Source organism: Muscardinus avellanarius, assembly GCF_963383645.1.
Source record: "Muscardinus avellanarius genome assembly, chromosome: 1".
NCBI classification, from domain to species: domain Eukaryota; kingdom Metazoa; phylum Chordata; class Mammalia; order Rodentia; family Gliridae; genus Muscardinus; species Muscardinus avellanarius.
The window spans coordinates 188295200-188314212 of record NC_137786.1 but is presented as its reverse complement, the minus strand read 5'-3'; the positions used below and the strand labels follow the sequence as shown (position 1 = coordinate 188314212).

Here is a 19013-nt window from a genome sequence, read left to right as displayed (position 1 = left end):
AAGAGCTAACACTGCAAGAAGTCTGTTTTCACAGATTCCACAAAGTGACTGCATGTAACTAGCTTACTGCTTCTGAAAAATAATCACATGACCCGTATAAATGAATGTTCACATAAATTCCTACAGAGAAGATGAGCACCTTAAAGACATTCAACCCCATCTCTTCCATACCTTATATAACTGAAATGAGAATTGTGAAAGAGTAAGTAAATTATTCTCCAGCATTATTCTAATAAGGAGAACATATGCAGAATCTACCTAGAATATTAGAATAAAGTTTCACAAGTCTAAGGCAAAAAACCACAAGACAAAACTTATAAAAATGAGGGTAGAATCCATTCTCAAATTAAGGCTGCAGAAAACCAATCTTTCCTGAAACTTTTCTCAGGAAGCTACTGAAGGATATGGGCCTAAAAACTGAGCTGGCCAAGGCCTAGCCAGCAACCAGTCCATGGCAGTCAGGAATCAGGGTTCCTGGAGGGATGTTGCCACAGAGAACAGACCTAAGAGACCTCCTGACTTACCTGATCATCTGGAAATAAAATTTAGAGTTCTGCTAAAAATTTTGAGGATGAATTCATATAGGTATATGAAAATTGAAAACATAAAAACATTAAACAAGAATGCCAGCATGGTGGTGCATGCCTGTAATTTCACTACTTGGGAGGTTGAGACAGGAGAATAACAGGTTCAAGACCAGCCTCAGGAAATTTGTGAGACTCTCAGCAACCTAGTGAGACCTTGTTTCAAAATAAAAAAATAAAATATGGATGGGGGCGGAGCTCAGAGGTAGAATGCCCCTTGGCTTTTATCCCTAGTAACACACACACACACACACACACACACACACACACATTTTATAATTTAGAAGATGTACACAAGTTTGTATTATCAATACTAGATGTTAATTAAATAAAATATTTTGGTCTAACTACATCGGGGATTGGGAAGGAAGAGTGAAGAAGTAGGTGGTGCACGCTAAATCTACAGATAAATTCTAGTCTTCCATAGTCAGAAGTCAATAGATGATGTTTCAAACTAATGAAACAAGATCGTAAACAGTATAAGGATGTAACTTACACATAGCGAGATGTATACACACAGAAATATCATAAAGGGCCAATTTAACTATCCCTAAGGACTGGGAGGTAAGAGACACAGACTTTTTTTTTTTTGTGTGGTACTGGGGTTCCTGGAAGCCCTTCTACCTCTGAGATATACTCCCACGGGCTATACTCCCAGAACTATTTTTTAACTTTTTTTTTTTTTTTTATGTGGAAACAGGGTCTCTTAAGCCAGCGAGGCTGGCTCTGAACCAGCGCGATCCTCCTGTTTCTGCCTCCCCAAGTGCGGGGATTACAAGCATGCGCCACCACGCCCGGCAACACAGACTTTTTTTTATGAGCCACATGGTTCAATCTGGCTTATACAGAATGCACATGTGCTACATTATTAACTTAAACAGTCAAAAGCCATCTGAGTACACTACGAAGTTTTTGAGAAAGAGAAAAGTATAGAAGGAAATGAAAATATGACTCCAGAATATTTATCCTACAATGCCACAATTTCCCTTGACTGAAAAGGAACTTGGGTCAGATTGCAAAGCTTCCCTATAGGTCAAGGATTCAAGACAGCTGAACAGGAGCTGGGGTACCTGTGTGCAGGTAGGGCCCTCTGAAAAAAACTGATACTGCACCAGCAAAATTCCACAGGGAGCAAGACCACCCACTGCTCAGCAGCACCTGACATAGTCATAGAACTCAGATTTCTACTGTGACTGCACGAAGTGCCCATTTTCTCTTTCTACTGCTATAACCCCTCAAGTTAACTCTCTATAGCAGTTGTGAGGAGTGGTAAAGGTGACCATAATCCTAAAAACTCAACACATTTGTTTAGAATTTATTTCCTGGGGATTGAACAAAGTATGTTCCTACTTCCCCAAAGCTACTCTTCAAGTCCCTTCCTCTGTGGTCTCTGGCTCTCCTTTGCTCTTTGCCAGTAAGGAAAGCTGTGGACAGGAGTGAGGAGGGTCTGGATGTGGGTGCTGGTGCCACTTCCTAGCTCAGTCATCTGGGATGACGACTTCAGTCCTCTCTGTAGTATTTCCCACAGATATAATGCTGGGACTGCAATACTGCCCCATCTGTAGGAGTGTTCTGAGGGTTAAATGAGATGATGCACACGAAAATGTCTAACATTGTACCTAGCACAAAACTTGTCATTATTATTATTAGCATTTGCCCAAGTAATTGTGATGATTACTTACTTAGGACAAGATAATGTAAAATCAATGATTTTACAGCTATAAAAGGAAATCCTAAAATTTCAAGTGAAATAAGAGAGGGAGACACATCAAGGAGATTCCTACTATTCTAATACTACCATCAATATTGGAACACAGTGTAGCTGATTTAGGGAGGCTTGTGACCTAGTTCCCGCATTTCCCTCTCCAGATCTTTCTATATGGGCGTGCGCGCTCTCCCCCCCCCCCCCCCGCCTCACGTTAAGATTTATCCTGGAAAGCAAGATGGGATAACCTCAGAGGTTAATCATCAGCATATATGAAACAAATCAAAAGTTACAGGGGATCTTTCTTTCTTTCTTTCTTTCTTTCTTTCAGGATTGTTAATTTATTCTAGAAACCTCTGATGAGGCAGTTTTTTTTTTTTTGTAGAAAGAAAAGAGAAGCTCTCAAAATCTGTGCCCTAGGATATGCCATAGTGCTGCACTATACCACCTAGCCTGAAGATGGCAGCCTTCTCCTAACTTTTCCCCAAAATTCCAAGAATTTGAAGAACGTAGTAAAACCTTGAAAAATGACTGCTGTCAAATAATACCAACAGAAAAAAATCATAATCCACTTAAGCATTTAAAGAAACCAAGATAAATAACTCATGTCAAGGGATGCTAATGTACAAGTTGGAAAAGAACAAGGACAAATCACCTACATTTGCTTTTTGCCACATTACTGCCGGACTGTGTCCAGCCACCCCAGGGCAGCCTAGGCAGCCTCTGATAGCCCCCAAGCCCTGCAGGGACAGGGCATGGCTGTGGATCCAAACCAAGAAAGTGACTTGTACATGCAGTTTAGGGTGGGGATAACAGGGGACGTGCACTCCATGCCCCTACCAGGGAGGAAGTGAATCAGAAGTGAGCTGTCTCCTAGGCTAACCACTCAAGACACCAGCCCTGTTCTGGCCACCTGGTCCTGCATGCTGCTGAGTCCCTTGTCTTGTGCTCTTCCCAGAAAGAAACCTCACTGGAAGCCCTTCCAGGACCTCACAGTGGGATGCACCCTCCTGGCCTCCCATTTCCATCATCTCCGTAGAGGGGCTGCTGTTTTCTTAGGAAGGAGAAGCACAGCTGAAAAGGCCCACCAGCTGAGTGTGGGACGGCCACTGGGAAGGCAGGCGGGTGGGGAGCTGACCTGCCAAGTAAAGCAGATGGAGCCTGGCTGGGCCCTCTGTGAAATGTCTATAAAACCCAGATTTCCAGATGCTTTCAATTGCCTCATCCCCAAAGGCTAATGAAGAAAGAGGGTGAGTTCTCAGACCAGCTCAGAGACACTGAGTATAAACCACCCAGCAGACAGGCTATTGCCAGCGAGGGTGTGTACAGGGTGCAGATGAGCTCACAGGACAATTCAGCACCATGCAGGACTGCAGAGAAGGGGACCCCTGCCACAAATCCCTGTCACCCCATTGCCTATGTCCTCCTGGCAGACCATGCTTGGGAGACATATGAAGAGAAACCTGGGAGAGGCCCAAAGACTGGGCAAGCTAACCCTCAAACCAAGTGGAGCCTTCCTCCAGGGACATGGAAGGCTTAATGCACATTCTGACCATTTATTCGAGGCATGTGATGGACACATTACTAACACAAAGGTCAGAATCCAGGCTCTGCTATTTCTGAGCTGTGAGGACTGAGGCAAGTTGCTTAACCTTTCTGGGCCTTGGCAAGAGGTCTGTTCATCTCCAGGGGTCAATGTGGAGGTCAGATGAAACAAATGTGAAAGTTCTGTGCAGCCCCTGGAGAGCCACACAGGTGCAGCCGGGGTGCTGTTCACTATTATGGGATCCATATGTTAGTCCTAGACTGGGGGACAGAAAGAGGCTGTTTTTCAAAGGACCAGAAACCAGCTTTGTCCATAATGTCAGACCCCACTCAATATGGAGCAACTACTGAAGGCTTCCCAGTGACACTGGGCCTTTCTCCAGCCTGCTCGGCCAGGCCAGGGTCCTTCTGGGAATCTGGAATTGAAATCTTGCTTCCAATACATCATCTTCAACCTAACCCCCACACACCATCCACCCTGGTCACAGGACTCATCAAGGTTGCATTTCCTTCCGGCAGCTCTGGTCACATTGGGCAAACCAAAGATCTGTGGCCTGACAAAAGAATTTCAGTGGATCGGGGAGTTGAGGCCTATGAAAATTAAATTATCTCTCGGCCCATGTTTGAACAACTGCTTTATGGAAAAGAGTAAGGTTTTCTGCAGGATGCATTTGCAGGGCTTCAGTGCAATCTCGACCAGAGGCTGCTGGGCCCTGGCGTGGAAAGCTTGGCTGTGAGGACTGCCTACTCTCCTACCCATACGTCCTGTAGACCTCAGGCTTCTGGACTATTCCAGCCACTTAGAAATGAAAAATAAGGGGCCAGATGCTGCAGAATAAGGAATTCCTTGCCTTCTGTCACCCAAGCCCAGGGTCCTGCCAGGAATTTGATCAAGCACCCAAACTTTCTTCTTTCTCCAAATGTTCATTTGTGTGACATACATCCCCACCCTCACCACTCCCCAGGTAATGAGTGATGCCAGCGCGTCACATTCTCTCACACTGTGAGGCAACGCATGGGGAGATACTTGTAAATGAAGCCCTCCTTCCCGTATGGTGCCTATGGCTGGCACTTTCTCCAAAATTCCCCAAACCATTGGCTTTTGATGCAGACAGTGTTCAAATAGCCAACCCCGCTGCCTATTAACTGGGTCCTGAGCTAAGTTACTTTAACTCTCTGAGCCTCTCTATTTCCAATACTAATTTCAACACACTGTTTGCTTTGAAGATAAGAAGAAACTGCATACATCGTGAAGTAATTCTTAAGGATCCCGCTTCCTCTACTGTCCCATGACTCTTCAGCTTGTACTGACACTCAGCCTCAAAGACTCAGTCCTTCCATTCATCCTTCACTTCTCACAGCTAATTAATCCCCGAGGCCTCGTTTTTTCTCTTCACCAACCTTCTGGAACAGCAAAAGTAATACCGCTCCCCTCCCTCCAGCTCAACCTCTCGCCTGCCACAGCCACCCTTGCCTTGCAGAATCTTGTAAACAAGGAGGTGGGATGGAAAATATACATTCAATTTATAGAAATCTAAGGCAAGATTTGTTAAGAACAAGTAGCAGTGGTTGCCTTCTTAGGAGTGGGGCAGAAATTAGAAGTTTCCCTTTCATTTTTTTATGCTTGAATGTTTTTGACCATGTGAATTAACCTATCCAAAGAAAGTTTACTTATAAGTAAGAAATTTACTATATGTAAAAATGTACTTAGCCTACCTTAATTTCTAAAGAGTCCACACTAGCTGGGTAGCACATTTCCCAAGCCTGGCTCTATCTAGTGCTCTGGCCCAATTTCCCCTATACTACTATAGGGCAAGATTATAAACATCCAGGGATGTTTCCAACTGTACTTATGAGAATGAGCTCATTATGTCCACTTCACAGACTGGAAACTAGAGCTGAGCTGCAAAGTCACTTGCTCTAAGTTCTACACAGCTGCTAAGATATCAAATACCAGCAGCCCTCTTTCCACAAAAGGAGGATACCGTGAGTGTACACAGGAAGGTCTGCTCTACAACACAGGTGGGAACATCTTTTGCAAGGAACTCAGAGAAAGCTAACTCAACTCCGTTTTACTTACAAATAATGTCTTTATTTCTTCAAAAGTCCAGTGGAGCCAGGTGTGGTGACGCAGACTTGTAATTCTAGCATTCAGGAGGCTGAGACCAGAGGATCACAGTTCATGGACAGTCTCAGCTACTTAGTGAGGCCCTTTGCAACTCAGTGAGACTCGGTTTCAATGTAAAGGATAAAAGGCCAGGCGTGGTGGCGCAAGCTTGTAATCTGCGCGCTTGGGAGGCGGAGACAGGAGGACCACACGGGTTTGAAGCCAGTCTTGCTGGCTTAAGAGATCCTATTTCCAAATAAAATAGGTCTGGGAGTGTAGCCCGGAGGTAGAAGGGTTTCATTCCCAGTACCACCAATGAATGAATGATATAAACTAGGGCTGGGGGGTGTAGCTCGGAGGTAGAATGCACCTGGGTTCCATTCCAGTACTGCAAACAAAATAAAACAAACCCCAAAAAAAGTCCAGTGAAGTGGCTAAGAAGACACTGTGGAGCCAAATTTTGTCAAGAACCTCCTGGTGGTTGTTCTTGACAAAGTTGCTTAACATTGTTGAGCCACAGTTCCGTACCTTTCAGTCACAACCCACGTCAGAGGGCTCTGTGGAGTGCTTCCATGCAGCCCAGTACTGCTGGGATACACAAAGGCGTTTCCATGCTGAGCTGAGGAGGGCCTTCCCTGATCAGCTTTGTTCCTGGACCATATCACAGAGCTCTTCTTCTTTGCAAGAGGGTGCTTTTTCACAATCTAAAGAGCATAATCTCCTCTCCTGTCTTTTCTTTCTCACTTCCAGACTGTGAACACCATCTCTGACTGTGAAACTCCTACCTAAACACACCCTTTGCCTGCTCCCCACTCCTGTTCATTCTGGCATCCAGACCACAGAAAGCATTATACATACATACAGCCTGGTGCCTGGGAAGTGTGAACAAACAGGGGCCACTACCTATGGAGTAAGTCGTGGCTACACTGGGGGCTGAAAGAACCTGCCTTTCCCAGGGATGGGTAAGGACAGGGAGCGAGGGATTGTCCAAGCTTTATCAGTAAAACCCCTTTCTAGGTATATGCAGGAAGCAGCATATGGCTCGTCAAGTTGAATGTTCATGAGTATAAAGCAACTTCCCAACTCAGCCTCTGGAAACTGGACCCTGGTTTCAGTCCAGGTCCTTTTATTGCCCATCCCAGAGTAGAGGATCCTGTACTTAGCACTTGAGGTGCTTTGATATGCAACACTGAAATCATGTAGAGAATATATTTTCAAGCATTACTAACCATTTCTAAAACAGTCTTTGTTTTTTAGACTCTTCCTTCCTTTCTTCTCCCTCTGCTGTTTTTCTCCCATCTTCTCCTAGAGCCAAAGGTAACAGAGGGACTGACTTGCTGGTTCTCAACCAATATAAACAACCACCAACTTGGGAGGCTGTGCCGTCTGGTGCACACCTGACACAGAGCCAGCAGGGGGCGTGCATCCTGATTAGTATTCCATTAGATCTCAGGACCCTGGTCTACAAAAAAAGGCTGTGCCTCAGATAAAAATGGACCATACAGCCTTTGGGTGACAATCTCAGGCTGTAGAGTCAGTTAGCCTAGACCTGAATCTCATTTCCAGCGTCAGATGGCTTTCTAATGCTGGACATGGACAAACTATGTCTCAAGTATTAAATAATGCCTAATGTTGGTGCATACAAAATGTTTTAAAAATGTTGGTCATCACTACTACTGGTAACATATGAGTACTACTACCACTGCTGCAAGTGGCAGAATGGTCAAGTCTTTAGTGATGCCAGCAGTGATACATGTGGTAAGTCAGTGAGTTTCAAGAGGTATTGGATTTAAGGAGGAAGCCCTAGACCACAGCAGGGGCAAACTAGGTTCTTGGCTCTTACCTTGGTCACTCCCTACATATTCAATCATGTCTCCTCTCCTCTTGGGAGATAGTACAGAAAGACTGGGTTCAAAGCTGGCTACAGCCACCAGTTGTACGACAGCAATTTTTCCAAGCCTCCTTTGCACAAGGGAACAGAATGACCTAGCCCATCGAGCTGTGATAGAATTAAAGAATTCACTGAGGAAAAATAGTTAGCACTGCATCCGGCTGCTGAACTTTTTTCCTTACTGCTGCACTATTTACATGTTCTCTTCTACTAAACAAATCTTATAACCCAATGATTCCTATGAACCTAAGCCACTGCTAAGAAACAGGGGAGATGCATGTACATATCTATATGCAGCGAGACTTAGAGAATCCACATGCAAAGTTTAATCTGTTCAGGGATTTTTAATTATTAGTTACCTGTTGGCTTCTTTACCAATCAAGTGTGCTTAATATTTGATGTTAAATTTTAATTATAGTACATTTAAATTTGTTGTTTACCAGCTGAATGTTTTAGATGGTTTTAATTTTTCTATCATTAGAATAAAAATATAGTAAAATCAATGTTAGGAAGTCACAAAAAGTCTCAGAGCCAAAGAAGGCATCCACATACTACAAATATTTCAGCACAACCTTACTCCTGAAGTACTAACAGTTACAGTGACAGTACTGGGTGTTCATTTTAAATAGTTTTGATAATTCTTCCTCATTTCTATTAGTCAATCACCATGGTTTTCCTCTAACACCAATCCTTCACATTACCACTAAAATCAAAGAAATACCTTATTTCTGATGTGATATGTGTGTGTGTGTGTGTGTGTGTGTGTGTGTGTATGTACATGTTCATCTGTATACATTTAATTCACTTGTGTTTAACTGCAAAAAGAGAGCTCATAAAATAAGTGCCAGGCATGGTGGCACACACTTATAATCTCAGTACTTGGGAGGCTGAGACAGGAGAATCTGGGTTCAAAGCCAGCCTCAGCTACTTAGTGAGGCCCTTCGCAACTTAGTGAGACCCTGTTTAAAAAAAAAGAATAAAAACTAGGGCTGGGGGTGTAGCTTGGAGGTAGAATGCCCCTGGGTTCCATTCTCAGCATGACAAAAGTGAATGACTGAATGAATGAATATGAGAAGTGTTAACAACTGAGACTGAGATTATAAAAAATAATTTCACAATAGTGAAACAGCTTCAATTGCCAGTGTTTGATATATATCATTAAGTATTAAGAGTCCCAACATATATATTAGAGGGCATTATTATACATTATACATTTTAAATCTAAAATGATCTAAAATTTATCTAAAAATTCATCTACAAATTATCTAAAAATTATACATTTTTAATCTAAAGAGCAGTAAGTTTCAACTGTGAGGAAAGACTTATCTATATTGGCACTTTTAATCCCACAAAATACTGTACACAGCTGGCCCTATGTCATCATGTACTGAAAATATTCCCCCATGAAAACTGCATCGTACTGAGCATGTGCAGACTTCTTGTCATTATTCCCTAAACAATAGAGCTCAACAATTATTTACATAACATTTGCATATAACAAATATTTTAAGTAATCTAAGATTTAAAGTATAGACGATGTACATAGATTATATGAAAATACTACTCTACCACTTTAATAAGGGACTTGAACACTGGTGGACTCTGCAGGACTCATGGACAGAGAGGAATGACTAAGTGTGTATTTTTTGTGTTTGTTATCTTTCTTCTGTAACAGTGTGGGCTCTGTGAGAACAAGAATCTTTGCTGCTGAATCCCTAACACCTGAAACACTGGTTGGCATAAACCAGGTATTTAAAAGGCTCCAATTTCTCCCAGTTCCCAACTCCTAGCCCCTAAAATAGAATAATTATTTCCTTAAGGGCCCCAAGGGTGTTGACTCACACCAGCCTTTCCACTTCTCTAAGTACCTTTGAAGTCACATGTTGGGGACCAATCTATATAGCCAAGCTTTTTTATTGAACAGAAAAAAAAATCAAATCCAGTTGAACCTACACGTACATGAAACACTCTTTTGCAATTGGTAATCTTGAGCTTTACTAAAATAGTCACCGATTTAATTGACTGCTTTATATACTTCAGGTTTATCACCTCTGGAATGGTCTTCTGCCTTATTCTTTTCTTGTTCCACCCTCCACCTCTCTGTTTGTTACTTCCTCCAACACTCCTGCCCTGGCCCCTTCCTTCCTTGCCTCCCCATACATGAAGAGGATCTCTCTCACCAGAGGCTCTACTCCACAAGGGTGTGGGCTGAGGCTGGTGGAGCAGAAGTAGCCCCTCTTCTCCACAGCCCCTTGCACATGAGATGCATGGAAATGTATACAGAATGGATCTGTCAGTGAAATGGGGCATTCTGGAATCCTAACAGCCCATACCTAAACAACCTGACAAAAGGGGGGGCTAACATAGTCTCTTTTATTAAAAAGATAAAATCTTTTCACTGTGATAAACTATTCCACAGTCCTTTAACCAAGGACACAAAAAGCATCCTAGAACTTTGCTTCCCAGTGTTTTGGAGCTCTGTCCCTAAAATAATGATCAAATGCAAAGGGACAGAAATTTTTTCATGCAGGAGACACATGAACCTAACAGGCAACTCAAGAGACTTTCAAAATGGAGAGGAAGCATTTAATAATAATGTAAAGCATATAATGAAGCTCAGTCATAAAGTGCTGGCCTAGCACCTGCATGACCCTGGGTTATATCCCCAGCAGCACAAAAAGAGAAAAAGAAAACAGAAGATTTGAATTCTTCATTCCTCTGTTTACCAGCTAAATACATTACGCCACTGCATATGGCTGGACCTCAGTTTCTTCATTTGTAAAATGAGGGAAACAGAACCCATCTTATGAGGCACTAGGTGGGCAGAACAGAGCAGTTAAAGAACAAAGTACTCTCGCCAGATGTGGCGGCACACGCTTGTAAGCCCAGAATTCGGGAGGCTGAGACCAGAGGATCGCGGTTCACAGACAGCCTCAGCTACTAAGTGAGACCCTGTTTCAAAATAAAGAATAAAAATACGGCAGGGTATGTGGCTCTGAGATCAAATGCCCCTGGGTTCCATCCCCAGACCCGCAAAAAAACAAAAACAAAAACAAAGTACTCTCTAAACAATGGGGTATCATACAAACATGGCTTACAGGAAGGACAAGGCTGAAGCCCAGCCTCCAACCAAAGAATCATGTGCACTTCCTAGAAGAAACAGGAGGCACACAGCAGTGAAGAGAATCTTTTGGTTTTTATTGTCATTCCCCTACGTACATAGATTGTAAGCTGCCAGGGTCACTCATCCTGTAAAAGCACTGGCTATGGGAGAAGTGGGATCCAGGTGGCTACCTTCTCTTCCTGTCTCAAGCTTCCCTTTCCTGTACCTCCCCCATGAGCCGATGACCTACCTGCTTTACATGTTTCTCCTGGTTTCTCCCTAACTTTGAAACAATTCCTTTTGCACCAGCTCTGAGAGTCCGTGGTTCATGAGTGGGGGCATCAGTGGGCTGCATGAGAGCACCTCCATGAAGGTGATGGCTGGCCACATCCCTCTGTCCAGGGCATCCCCTCCCCATGGAACCAGCCACAGGCTCTCCTGAGAGGTCACCTTTTCCTGCTCCATATCTCTTATTTACCAAGACTATGAATGGTTCCTGACACCTCTTCCTGATGACAGGAAGGTGGCAGGCTAGCTGCACACCCCAAGTCTGGAACCCACAGGTACTCCGTGGCTCTGAGCTGGGTGGGGAGGCGGAGAATGCAAAAGGAGCTGGTGAGCATCCCAAAGCCAAACTCATGATTCCTTCAGTTTTTGCCTCGGACTCACCCACACACAGATGCAATGCTCACACTCACAGCCAAGGAGTGGGTGTGAAGAAAGGGTACGGGCTCGTGGGGTGGGAAAGAAGGGAAGATCGCATATGTATGGGAAATGACGGGACAGTGAGTACAAGATGGGGTGGGGGAGGGGAGAAGAAAAAGAAGAAAATGACAAATAGAGTCCAGATGCCAACGTTACTGCTATTTACAATATTATAATGCATTGCCTCCTCTGTTAAGCTGTTAAAGTACCACTTTGTTATTTCTTCTCAAGAAGATAACAACTTGCTATTTTGAGAAAACACAGACATGGAAAAACATGATGGAATAATGGCTGCCTGTTTAGGCTTGAGAATTTTAAAGACCTGAGTGTGAATCTTTAATCCATTTTAACTGTATAACTTTGGAGAAGTTTCTTAACCTCTCTGTTTCCTCATCTACCAGACAGTAATAACCTCCTAATGTTCTTGTGTAGATAAAATGTGATTAAGTATCTAAATACCTTTGCACAGTACCAGCCACATGGCCAGGCTCAATAAATGTTACCTGTTGTTAAATTTTATTAGACATAAGAGCCTATAAAGGCCTCTCTGTCCAGCTTAAGTATTCCCTGGGGCTTGTGGTGCAAGCAGTAATAAACATCAAGCTCTGGAGTTCTCTCATATTGGCTGTAGGAATGCCCTGCTCCTTGAGAGAAAGGCTCCTTGGCTGCTCCAGGTCTATTTTCACACGGAATATCTGTCAGGTCCAGCACAAGGGAAAAGGACAAAAGCCAAGGGAGTGAAGGAGTGAGCAGAAAGGAAGCTGATCCAGGGTCAAGACACGCTTCTTTGGGCACACTCACCGAGTCCGGGTCTCGCTGCTGTTCAAGAAAAGCTGAGAATTCCACCAGGCGAAGCTTGGTTGTGCCGATGGAACGCCCTTGCCAGGCAGGGACTGAGGGAGCGGGGGCTGATGCAGGCTCGAACCCTGAAAAACCAACGGTCACCTTTACACAGGGTCACTTGCCTCCCCCAGCCTGGGGCAGGCTCCACAAAACAATGACCTAGAAGAAAAGTAAAGAGTGCCCTCTCCACTAGCGCCCAGGGTGGAACTCGGCTGGGCAGTGGTGGCATTCCACTGCCAGGGAAGACCAGCTGGACGAGCACAACACAGGAGCTCCCTGTGAAGCCAACTGCAGCTAAGGCTGAGGACAGTGGCAAGAGGACATCTAATTCCTAACAATAATGGCTGAAGAGGCAAGGGAATAATGGGTCCACAGACTTCCTGTGTGACAGGGATGTGCTGGGCACTTCTTGTGTTTGTCCATCTTCTTCCTTAAGCTATGCCCACCAGCACTACAGAACTTCACTAGCATCCCTCAGGATGTTCCGTGGCACTGGAGCCGCGGGCAATGTGTGAATGCGCATTCAGTCTGGGCATCTACAGTGGAGAGCAGGGGCTTTCATACGACACGGTGAGCAGTTTATCTGAGGAACACATGTGAACGTGGAGGTTGGTGGTGTGCCCAGTGAGGAGGGAGGCAGGCTTGTTGGCCAGATATGTGTTTGCGACTTTGGGATTCCACGTAAACTCTCCTTTATAGGAAGGGTACCAGCATGTAAAATCTACAGCTGTCTAAGGGTGAGTAAAGCCACGTGCACACTCTGGTCTCAGATTGCCCAATTCAGCCTGTTTATGCTGAGAAGGAAACCACAACAACTTCCCCTTCTGAGTGCGATTGTACGTGAAAGTGACCGGGCTTCCTGTTCCTTTATGAAGCCATCTAGAAAGCTGGTGAGAGATGACTGAAAAAACTAGAGTGACTCAGGATCTGGTCAGGGACCCCCTAAGGCCCTCTTGAGCTCCAGGCCGGCCCTAATCTTCATGAAGTTCGTGGTGGGAAGGGCAGCCAGGTTTCTACAAGTGAAAGGACACATACAGCTATGGCAAAGAAAAATGCCACCCCAGCTGGCTATGAGCTATGGGGCGCTCACTCTCCCAGGAGGAAGAATGAGGGGGACTCACCTGGAATGGGGGCCGTGACCGCTGGCTGGATGGGGTAGGCCTGCTGCACAAAAGGCTTGACGCTGGAGACAAAGAGGTGACAAGAATCAGAGATCTTGGGTGCAGTGGCAGCTCCTACCCATGTCTGGCCTTACCCTCTCCATGGGGACCCTGCACTACCAGGCCATGCTGACAGAGGCTTTGCTATCTCCAATTGAGACAGGCTAGCAGGCTGCTGGGGATGAAACCACTGAGCCCTGTGCCAGTTCAATGGGGCAAGCTGGACAAAGGTCAGCCTGAGGCTCATGTCCTGTGGCACCTGCCTCTGAATCTCTCTTTATGTCCCCACAGGGACTGCACTCGGAGGTCACTCTATCCCCGAAAGGTTCTCTAGGCCAAGCGGTTTGAGTTCAGTTAAGTATCCAGAGAGAGGATTTCCTTTCTGCTTTTAGCAGATTCTCTTATCTTCTCCTGGCTGACTGGGCTTGCTTCCGTTGCCCCATCTCCGCCTGAGGCCTCTGCAGGATTTTTTTTTTTTTAATTGTTTATTAGCTACCCCAACAGAAGGAAAGCCAAAATGGAAAGGGCTATGGGTTAATTCTGCAGGCCCTTCTCAGGCAAAGAAGACCCCAGGTTCTGCCCTGAAAGCCACAAAGGAACAGGGACCCACTTCCTGTTCTAACCAGATGACCACTAATCCTTCAGGACTGAATGAGGTGTTTTGCTCTTGTGGATAAGACATTAGTCTCTTTCCTGCTACTGGCCTCAGCAGACAATAAGGGAGATGACAATGGGTCTCAATTAGTCCTTTCTCCTCTAAGCCTGGAGACAGTCTGAAGCAGGAGACCTGGCCCCTGAGCAAGGACTGTGACCAGCCCCGTGTGGTCCATTCCCTTTTCGGACTTACTCTTGTGAGGATCCTGGTTGCCCTGTTTGTATCATTCCAGGCCAGAACTGGAAGGGAAAAGGCAAAGGCTTCAGGATTACAATTCATGTGAAAGCAGAGTTCATGATGAGTATGCACAGCAAGCCCTGCTGAAGGGCAGCAGGTGCCAATCACCCACCAACGTGGCCTCACTTTCTCCAAGTGCAGATGTAGCCACTGCTGTGCACACAACCACACCCACCCCAGCCTAGCAGCCCAGGGCTGCCCTGAGCCCTCAGTCCTGAAAATCCTCCCGAGGGCAGGAGAACAGGTGGCAGCTATTCCAAGCGCTCATGCCACCTAAGAGAGCCCTGGGTGGGCCGCAGGGGTCACAGATGCCTTGCTGGGCCATTCTGCCCATGCACACGCCCATCGTCCTCTCCCTCCCTGCATTTCGCTGAAGCACCTCCTGGGTAACATTTAGCCTCCATGGTTTGGAGCAGCCAAGGCCAGTGGAGCAACAAAATGAAGCTTGGAACAAGAGGCCAGGAGCCTGGGGGGAAAAGGGGGTCTCTGGCGAGCTATGAGTGTCCCTGAGGCCTTCAGCGCCTGCTATTCCCCAGCCAGAGAGACAAGAGGAAAAGGAACCTTCAGAGTCGCTCAGTCCTGAATCCTGACATCACCATCTGTGTGCTGATGACCAAGTGTCCTACAGTCTTGTTTTACTACTGAGTAACCTCAGCTTCCTCATCTTTAAGATGGTAATGCCAGCATATGGCATTTAAGATGACTGTGAGGTTACCTGAGATAAAGCAATGCTTCTCAGCCCTTGGTAGATGTAAAAATGAATGTACCAACAGTACTTAGTCCCTTAAGGGGCTAGTTGCCACAAAGTGACCCTGAGGACACATGGACACAGATCATGGACCAGGAAAAAGAAAGAGAGCAGAGGAGGGAGGTCATGACCCAAAGGCACCAGAGAAGCAATACTTAGTTCTAGGTCTTCAGGGACCAAGGATTCCGTCTCTTCCTCTTCCTTCCTTCTCCCTCTGGTTCATCTTTTTCTCCTCCCTTCCTTTTCATCCCACCCCTCTCTCCAGTTTCTGCCTCCCTTCCTTCTTTCACTGCTTTATACCCAGCATCAATCAATCACTACAAGGAGGTCTTGGCTCTTCTGAACACCCGACCCAGCTGACAAGGGGTAGGTGGAAGGCTGGGTGCTGGCGGCCATTACTCCTGCCCGCTGCTCTTGACTTACCCCCGGAGCCCCCGGGAAGGTGGGGCGTGGAATCCCAGGCAGCCCCAGCTTGTTGTGGATGGCGGTGGCAGAGACAATTTGGGCTGATGACATGGCTGCCATGTGCTGCAGGGCCTTGTCCTTTGCAGTCTGATCCTTGAAGGTGACAGTGACACACTGACTTAATACAGAATGCACAGATGACTACAGGCAGGTTAGACAGCCACAGCCACGAGCACAAGGACTACAGTACAGAGCCACGAGAGGCCGAGGAAGCAAACATGCACGATAAATAAACACGGCCGGAGGCTAAAACACTCCACCTACCATAACCGAACACTTGCTAGGAATACCCAGTGGCAAGGTTTTTGTTGTTGTTCTTTTTTTAAATCTTAATCCATTTTCCAACAAAATAGGAAGCCTCTGAGAAGAGTAGACAATGTATTTATTTTTTCTGCTTCCAGGAGGAGATCTCTCCAATTACTTGACACCAGGGGAGTGGAGTAGGGGAGGCCCTGCTTTCAAGTATACAGGCGAGAGGAAAGGGGAGAGGTGTGGCTGTGGACTGGGGACTGGGCCACTCACAGAGTATGGGCGCCTCTCTCTGTCTGGGGCTATCAGGGCACCACTGTCCCAGGAGCTGCTGGGGTCAAGCAAGGCCCAGACACCCTGGCAGACGCCTGGTGGGGGCAGCTCAGAAGCAGCAGGGTGGGCAAGGGGGTCGGGCCAAGCAGCATGCTGGTGGGGCGCATGCTTTGAGTTCCCCACCATGGATCTCAGGCTACATGGCTTCTTATTAAAGCTGAGGAGGTCAGGGATACTGCAGGTAAATGGTTTCTCCTTTCCCCAAATGATTCTTTTCTAGAAAAGCCAAGACTGATAACACAAAGCTAGCCAAAAAAAAGTCTGCCAAGCACAGCTAAAATACAGAATACCCAGTTTGGTGAAAATACTTACCATGCTTGTTACCTGGATACAACGATAAACAATTTGTTAAAAAGGTTGTGTAAAAAGGCAGGATTACTTTTCTTCTTCAGTTAAAATATATATGTGTATATATCTACATATAGATATATATATATAGTTATAAACATTAATACTTGAGTACAGTAAAATGTATAGAAGCATGTTTGGTTTTCCCCCGCCACATTTTAAAAGGACCGTATGATTTACGTGGCTATCTAGAAACCCCATTAGCAACAAGGGTGCCCAGCAACAACCATAATAAAAAAAAAACGACCCCTACTCTTTTGCATAGGTTCTCTGACCTCCCCAGGATACAAGGGCCACCGCGAGACCCCAGCAGAGGGCAGGCCATGCAGCTGCAGGCAGGGCTGTGTGCTTGGTCAGCACATAAAGGTTCCTGGCCACAGGTTAGAGGGCCTGTACTCCAGGCTAAGATGCCATCAAGGTAGGGACAAAATGGCCACACTATAATAAACAGTCCCCATGTATGTACACACAAGTTTTTTACCCCAATATGATGTATGAATAATACACCAATAAAAATTTTAAAAATAAATAAAAATTAAAAATAAATAAAATAAACAGTCCCTCCACATCTGACATTTGGAGCTTGCTGAGTGGCAGCTGAGAGGTGGCAGCTTCCATGTTTACAGAAGTAACCAGAGGCCGGGCGTGGTGGTACACGCTTGTAATCAATCCCCGCGCTTGGGAGGCTGAGACAGGAGGATCGCACAGGTTCGAAGCCAGCCTCAGCTACTTAGTGAGGCTCTCAGCAACTTAGTGAGACCCTGTTTCTAATAAAATATAAAATAGGTCTGGGAGTATAGCCCAGAGGTAGAAAGCCTCTGGGTTCCACCCCCAGTGCCACCAAAAAAAAAAAAAGAAGAAGAAGATGAAGAAGAAACCAGAGGTAGGGAAGAAACACACTGAAGGGCTCAAATACTCCAAAGGCTCTCAGTGAGCACCTCCAGGAGGGCTGGGAGCAGCTCCATGGTGGAGCACTTGCCTAGCCTGCTGGTGTGCTTGAGGCCCTGTGTTTAATCCCCAGCACTGGCAAAAATTAAGTGCTACTAAAGTGTGGGCACCACTTTGCTCCATAATTGCCAAAAAACACCGTGTGAGTTTTGAAAAGGCTTATATTAACCCTTGAAAAACAGCCAGAGATTGAGAGATGAGAGAGAGAGAGAGAGAGAGAGAGAGAGAGAGAGAGAGAGAGAGAGAGAGAGAGAGAGAGAGAGAGAGAGAGAGAATAAAGAGGAGGAGGAGAAGGAGGAAAGCAGAAGGGGGAGGAGGGGAGGGAAATCTAACACTTGCCTAAATATTTACATTTTATACATTTTTCTGGCATACAAATACAGCCTTTCAGGGTGCACACAGTCATCATGAGCACCTGAGATGGCACGGTGAGGCTTACTGGTCCCCTAGGGACGGCCCTGGGTGATGGAAACTGCTGCCTGTCACCTCCTCCTCAGATAGCATTCTTGCAGGTGAGGCTGCATTTGCCAGCCTGTCCAAAGCTCTAGCCTGAAGCTAGATTCCTTAGTAACTTTTTGAAAGAGAAGTCTGTAACATTTCAGATTTCTGAATATGCCAGGAAGGAAAAAAAAAAAAAGGCAAATCTTGAAGTTGATAGGATTTTATGAGTAGGAGTGTGTACACGTGCTAAAGATGAAGCTGGGTGGACACACACAAGTGTCAGTGACTGTCCATCCACAATTAGATGGTTCTGTGGCTTTACCTGTCCCCTGCCCTGCCCACCCCCTCAGAGGTAATCCATGGACAGAAAACACGGCTCCAGTCACACCCATTTCATGCAGTCAAAGATACCTGACATCAATGCAAACTTGTTAGTTTCTCTTTGGACCAGTCACTTTGGACTCCAGCCCCCAAGCCATTTAACCCCTTACAAGAGGTTATAAATGCTCTCAAAGTGATCTCTGAAACCGAGGTAATGGCGTAGGCACGACCACAGGCGCCTTCCTTAGCACAGAGCATGCCTCAGACTTCTCTGAGGCCTGAGCCGGGGGAGCTTGGGAAACAGCAGCCCAGGCTTCTTTCCCGCCTGGCTGATGTGAACGCTGAAGACGAACTACAAAAGAGCTTGTGGGCTTGGCTCTACTCCAAAAGACTGTCACGAGGCCTCTCGGAGCTGTGTGTTCTGTGTCTATGAAATGCTGATGACAGGGGCGATGCGGCTTGCCCAAGTACTGAATCTGTTTGGCACACGTGGGTGGGGCAAATCTTGAATCAAAAGGCCAGGTACAAGTGGAAATGCGTCCCCAGGATCTCCATAACTCGTTTTCTAGGAGGAATTGCTTGAAATGTTCCCCTTTGCTGGGCTTACTGAAAAAGTTCTTCAAAA

At 45.8% G+C, this 19013-nt stretch overlaps 1 protein-coding gene across 1 annotated transcript in view; it reads right to left on the bottom strand.

The window, feature by feature from the left end:
* The window catches only part of TEAD1 (TEA domain transcription factor 1), a gene marked incomplete at its 3' end in the record, with an annotated part of 172609 nt that overhangs the window by 37874 nt on the left and 115722 nt on the right, over positions 1–19013 (bottom strand). Inside the window, exons 5-8 of the mRNA XM_080694938.1 lie at positions 15707–15853; positions 14491–14537; positions 13605–13666; positions 12442–12566 (exon numbers count right to left, since the gene is read on the bottom strand). Of these exons, the coding sequence (XP_080551064.1) occupies positions 12442–12566; positions 13605–13666; positions 14491–14537; positions 15707–15853 (381 nt within the window). The remainder of the gene's footprint in view (positions 1–12441; positions 12567–13604; positions 13667–14490; positions 14538–15706; positions 15854–19013) is intronic.